The following is a 6,733-nucleotide window of genomic DNA, read 5'->3' as shown; positions in this document are numbered from 1 at the left end:
AGTTTATTGAACGTTTAGCATAACTTGAGAGAGCACTGAACACACTGCTGAACTCTTGCTTGGTATTTCAAAGCTTATACGTTAAATCTGAGCTAAGACTACATTGATCTTCAAAAGGCATTCTTGCTATTGTTGTGCATACAACTTGGTATTGAGATTTGGTAAATCAATCTGTTTGTTACTACTTATTCTTAAAGAGTTTTTCATCTCAAAATCTATTATTGAATATTATTTGAGAGACTGATCTTGAGTGTACTTATATACATATAGATTGTTTTGAAAAGATTACTACTTGAGAAAAGTTTTTCCAATGGTTAAATATTTTTTATTCAAGTGTGTATTCATTTAAAGACTCAATATTTTGGATATTACAAAACCACTGGATTAAATATCCTTATAGCCCATAACTATATATATTATTGAGGGATATTTTCTCAAAAATATTATATTAGGTTTTTGATCTTTGGAACACATATCATATATATACATATATATATATATATATATATATATACATATTCATATACAAATATCATATTGTGTTTTGGATATTTGAAATAAAACTTATTGATCTAGATTTTTGGAGAAAAAATGAATTACATATTTGTATTGAGCTCATTTCGTAGGATTCAATATTTGAAGTGGAATAGTCATATTATTTTAAACCAAAGATTATTTAAAGATTCAACTTCACAAATTATTTGATACCAAAAACTTAGGTCTTCATAATATTCAAGACCAATTTTTTATAAGATCACATTCTGTATTCTTGCTTCTAGAAAGTTGAACTAAAATCGTAAGTTCTCCAAAGCATTTACTTATATAATTAATTTAGGAGATTTGATCAAAGGGAAATTTTTTGAAGCATATCATTCATATAACGATTACATCGCTACATACATACTGAGCTTCAAGTTATATCATATGGATATGTGTTAGGTTTTCCATTTTACTCACTAGCTTTGTTAGAAGCAATATTGAGTTGTTTTGCAGATTTGAAATTCAATATTGTAATCATGGTTCAGGTTGTGAACCAGGTGAGGAGGAAGTTATGTCTCTTGTAAGCAGCGAATATAAAGGAAGCTCCGTCCTGATTAAAGGAATAGGGATTTAGTGGAATCCTTGAGTGGGTTGCTCAAGGCGAGGATGTAGGCCGGGTTGGCTGAACCTTGTAAAAACTGCATTTGTCTTCTCTCTTCCTTTTCTCCTTTTAATTTGCGCAACACATTTCATTACGTATCTTGCATGTATGTATTTTTAATAACCCCACACGCACTTGATAATTATAGGGTAAAATAGAACTTATTGCGATAATAATTTGAATGAATTTCAAACCCCTAGAATTAATTCGCTAAATATAGAAATAGGGATTAAGTGGTAAATAATCTTAAATATTTTTAAAATACTAATTCACCCCCTCTTGGGATTACACCTGAATTAACACAGAATTGTGGCTCACATGTGTCATGGAGTTGGGAATACCTATTGATGCAAAATTCGGGATCTACTTAGAAGAATTACAACAAATATCACTTTCATTCGAAGCCACCATAGAATTTAGTCCAAATTCTACAAGAAAATATAAGAACTTTGTGAAATATAACCTAGCTAGATTAACAGGTTAACCTAACCTAACCTAGGTTAAGCTACCTCACTCGAAACCCTATTTGGCTCACAGGAAAGTGTGAGAAACCAAGAGAAATCAACAAAATAAAGAAAGGAGTGGAAAGAAAAAGCAAAGATAAATTGGATTTTTACCTATGTGAAATCCAAATTGAATAGCTTGGCATGGAGCTTTAAGCTCTGTGCCCCCTCAAACACTTATTTGACTTGCAGAAAAAAAAAAAAAAAAAAAAGGAGAAAGGGATGCGGTAGGCGGCAAGCAGCGCATTGGGGATGCAGCAAGAGAAAAATGGTTGTGGCAGTGGCAGAGAGCAACCAACTGTGCATGGCTATAGTAGGTGGGAAATAGCTAGCTGGCAACATCAAGCAGCCCTAGTGGGTGGCTCTCCGATGAATCACACGCACTAGGAAGACGAGATGTGGGATGGGAGCACGAAATAGATAATAAGGATTTGGGATGTGCGATATTTAGGGGAGGGGAAGAATGGCGGTATTTGGGGAAGCTTTTAGTGACGGTTTTAAAAATCGTCACTAATAGCTAAAAAATCGTTACTAATATATTCGTGTCATTATTAGAGCAAGAAAACATACGTTTAGTGATGAAGTATAACTTACGAATTTTGATTTTGTCACTAATGGCGCATTATTAGTGATGATGTTTAGTTCGTCACTAATACTTTTGTCACTAAAAAGGACATTTTTTGTAGTATAAGCTATCTAGAGCCTAATTAAGCTCAACTCTTCTAAGCCCAACCTAAGTTAGCTTAACTTGGGTTAGCCTTGTTTGGCTCACAAGAAAACTTGAGAAATTCCCCTAAGAAAATCTAAGTGAAAAGATAATAAATAAATAAATAAAAGAAAAAAGACAAGGGAACGGAGAATCTTATAAAAGGAGTACTTGATCCGATTTTGAATCTGGAAGCAAAGGAACTCAAAGTCCCTTGCTCACATTTCCCTTCTTAGTTTAGGTCTACAAAAATAAAAAGAAAAAAATGGAGTGAGATTTAAATAGAAAGAGAGAGATAGATAGTGAAGAACAAATGATCAGAGAGAGAGAGAGAGAGAGAGAGAGATAGAGAGTGGGAGAGAAAAAAAATAAAAAGTAAGTGAAGAGCACACGATGATCAGAGAAATAGAGAGAGAGAGAGAGAGAGAGATATATATATATATATAGAGAGAGAGAGAAAGAGAGAGAGAACAAAGAAACTGAGAGGAATCCAGAGAGAGTAAGAGAGAGAGAGAGAGAGAGAGAGAGAGAATGAGAGAGAGAGAGAGAGAGAGGGACGAATTTGTGCGAAAAGAAGAAAAAGCAGACAGAGAGAGAGAGAGAGAGAGAGAGAGAGAAGGAGAAAGAAGATAGAGAAATGAAATGGGAGAAAGATGAGTGAGAGAGTGGGAGAGAAAAAAAAGTGTTTACGGTGTCATGTGGCACAATCCTGTCCATCCAATCTGTACTTTCCTCGGACGGCCGGATTGCTGCCAAATCCGCAATCTATGTCAAATTTTCATAGCCAATTGGATGTTGCCACTTGTTGATGACGTCATGCTAATGTCATCCTATTGCAAATTAAAGAAAAAAATGAAATTAAGATAAGCTACCACGTGGCAGGTGACTTCTTGCTGATGCCACCCTCCTAGAGTAAATTCAAAAATAAGTAAATAAAAAAATTAGAGTCATTTGTCTCCACTAGCGGCGCACATGTGGCTCATTAATCCGAACCAGGTTAATCTCGGTTTAGGCCAGTTGAACTGGACTGATTTTTGAACCGCTAGTTTTTTTATTTTATTTTTAAATTGATTTTAAAATTTTAAAATATGACAAAATCATAAAAAGATTTTTAAAAATAAAAAACAAATTAAAAACTTTTGAGTTATTTTGACTCAGATTAAAAAGAAATGGGAAAAGACCAAAAAATGAGAGAAATTCTTTAAAAATCCAAAAAGAAATGTTGAAAAGTGTCGGAAAATTTTCAAAAAAAAAAAATTATTAAATTTTGGAAAAATCTTGAAATATTTTAAATGAGTCTTTTTGCTCAAATTTGATGATTTTATTTTATCATTATATATATATATATATATATATATATATATATATATTTGTACGTGTGTATCTCGATGATTTAACAAAGGGTAAAGACGTATTTCTGACCTTACCTATATTAGTTTTAAGGGGGTTTTATCTAATAAGATCTCCACCTTTGGTGGTCTTATAAAACATTCCTAAATCGAACTTTTTTTTTTTTTTTCATTTTTATATTTATTTATTTTATTTATTTTAAATGAGGTAATGAAAGATCATTAGATTAAATTTAGACATAATTAATAATTAATTATGCACTATTTGTATAATGGGTGTGGAAGGGGTGCTATCCCCTCGCATAATTGAACTCCAATCCCAACTCTAGTAAAAGTAGACTGACACTGCTGGTTTCTTAACCTATGATTAGTTTAGAAACTAATTAACAAGTAGTAATTAGGTAAGTTAACCGCACAAAGGTCAATAACAGGTTAGTGGCAACTCCATCCAACTTAAAATATATTATTCTTGGTCATTTTGGAATCTTCTCCGGGACGTTGCGATCTATGTGTGAGTGTGTGTGTGTGTGTGTTCAACTTGAATTATAAGTTAATACACAAATGAACAACGTATAAATAAATAAAGATATATGAAATAGAGCACAATTATTATTTTGTGGTAGTGTTATTCCCAAACTATGCATACACAAATTACTAAAGCACAAACGTCCAGCAGCTAGCTTAGGTAACGTCCATAAAGAGAAGTCACCACCCCTCCCACCACACCCCCACGCCACCCCGCCCCCCCCCCCCCCCCCCCCCCCCCCGCGCCACACACACACGCACACACACACACACGCAGACACAAACGAAACACCCCAATTTAAAAAGCATACTCAACAAAACAGTAGCATCCAGCTCAGTTGCAGAACATAATTAACACAAAATTAGAACGTATGTTTTACATAATGAATATATTATTACTAGGCACGCATGATGCATGTAGCTAGGTCATGTCTCAATGCCGCAGTAGGCTTTGGCACAAGATCCCGATTTCCGGTTGACATCTTGATCGGAGATAAAGAATTTGAGTAATTCAAAATTCATAAAAGGCTTGAACTTCAACGGATGTTCTTCATCCACTAGCTCTTTCGGTACTTCCAGAATCCCCTCGTGAAGCGAAAACAACCCTATAGTGTATCTTGTTTCGTTCTTGCTTATCACAACCTGATGCTGAGGCGAATGTATCCTGTCATTGCTCCACGCCTAAGCCAACCCAAACCAATTAATTAATTCATTAGCCCATTCATCATTTTCATATTTTCATGTCAACAAAGCATGCAATATATATATATGTTTTTACAAAATAAAAATACAATTTTAAATTCAAGACTCTTATTAAAATAACATACTTTGAGTGTTGAGGATAACTACTTTTTATTTAAGATAATACCTTAGTATTTAAGTGGTGAGATATAGAAAGATGGACATTATTTCCATAAAATACTAGAGTATTCAAAGAGCGTCAAATACCATGATTTAAAAAAAAAAAAATACACTAATTAGTTTACCCACCGAAAGTGCGTCACCAGCAAAGATGATGAAGGTTGGAGGGTGAGAGGGGTCAAAAGCAATCCAGTCCCCATCTTTGGTTTTAATCTCCAGACCATTGAGTGGATTTGAACGAACAATGGTAATGATGCCTTTGTCGGTGTGACAATGGGCACCAATGTTACACTCGTCAGCTCCCGGGGATCTGTACTTTGCGAACCGAAGAAGGTAAGATGTGGAACCAACATGTTCCTCAAAATACCACCCAACGCCATAGCTCTCAAACAACATCCTCTTCACTACATGATCCAACTCTATCACCAGCTTTGCATATGAATGCATAGCATCCCTAAAACCATCAGAAGAACAAATGCATGAGAACATTCTATGTTGAACTAGACTCATATTCAGAAGTTTATCCACTTAAACTCTGCAGGCCCCTTTGCCTTTCGTCTGAAACCTCTTTGTTTATATAAACCAAGTCTAAAAGTTGTGATCCAGGTGCGGATTTCGTCTCGGACGTTGCAATATATTTGAGTCAGAACATAATATAATTATATGAGAGTGAAAATTGCTTAGGATTTCATGCATGTAGGCATACTGCCGATGCCGAATCATATAAATTGGTTGTATTTTTTTCACTTCTGATTTTCTATTTCATATAAATAATTCAAAATACAAAGAGGGATATTACCGAAAGCGATCGTTGCCGGAGGGCCACATGAGTTTTGTGAAGGTTTCAGTTTCATGGAGGTTGTGAGCGTTTTCGATGCCCATGCTTTCATGGATGGAAGGAAGGGGAGGTTGATCGCCGAGGTAGCCATATAAGGGCTTCTCATTTGTGTTTCGGATTTTGGTTTCTCTGGGCAGATGGAAGAGTTCTTCCAGTGACCCAAACACTGCTTTGTCAACATCGGGAGTGACGCTGGGAAACTGAGCTTTAAAGCATCCGTACTCCTCCAGTGCCCGCCGAACGTCGCCGCGCGTCGCCGCCCAACCGCTTGTGCCGGGCTTCATGTTTTCAGGGGAGAAGTCAATGGCTGGAATCTTGAGTTTAGGTTGGATTGCTGGCTCATCGGAACCCATTCTGTGTATGGTTTTGGTTCTTCTCCTCACTAGCTATTGAAGGACGATCAAGTTGCTATAGTGCGTCTCTCACATATAAACAAAACTTAAGCGTGGACTGAGTACTTGCATGTCTTTTAAAATTAGAGCGGTTTTAAAAAACTATGCTATACGTTATTTTTTTCGAATAGAGATTAAAGAAATCTCAGTTGTGATTTAAAAACTATTCCTTGTGAGGTAATTATAAAGTGATTTAGTGATTTTATTAGGAATGAAGCTCATGACCCATGACATTACAGAGAAATTATTTGATACTTTAGATATATAGATATGCTTGACAAAATTATAATAAATTTGATGTATACACCTAATATATCCAATAATTTTTTTAACATTATGAGTCAATTTGACAAAATAGAGGAGGACAAAGACTCGTGGTTCCATGTGCTTTGCTCTGTGTCACGGTTCGATTATTTTC

At 35.2% G+C, this 6,733-nt stretch overlaps 1 protein-coding gene across 1 annotated transcript; it reads right to left on the bottom strand.

The window, feature by feature from the left end:
• Positions 1 to 4,650: 4,650 nt before the first annotated feature.
• On the bottom strand, positions 4,651 to 6,276 carry LOC131158491 (deoxypodophyllotoxin synthase-like). Its single transcript, XM_058113359.1, has 3 exons — positions 5,885 to 6,276; positions 5,215 to 5,539; positions 4,651 to 4,905 (listed from the first exon to the last, which is right to left on the bottom strand). The coding sequence occupies exons 1-3, from the start codon at positions 6,274 to 6,276 to the stop codon at positions 4,651 to 4,653; spliced, it is 972 nt and encodes a 323-aa protein (XP_057969342.1).
• Between the last annotated feature and the right edge of the window lie 457 nt (positions 6,277 to 6,733).

This window comes from Malania oleifera, chromosome 6, assembly GCF_029873635.1.
Source record: "Malania oleifera isolate guangnan ecotype guangnan chromosome 6, ASM2987363v1, whole genome shotgun sequence".
NCBI lineage: Eukaryota > Viridiplantae > Streptophyta > Magnoliopsida > Santalales > Ximeniaceae > Malania > Malania oleifera.
The sequence above is the reverse complement of the archived record's forward strand: the minus strand, read 5'-3'. Positions and strand labels throughout refer to the sequence as shown.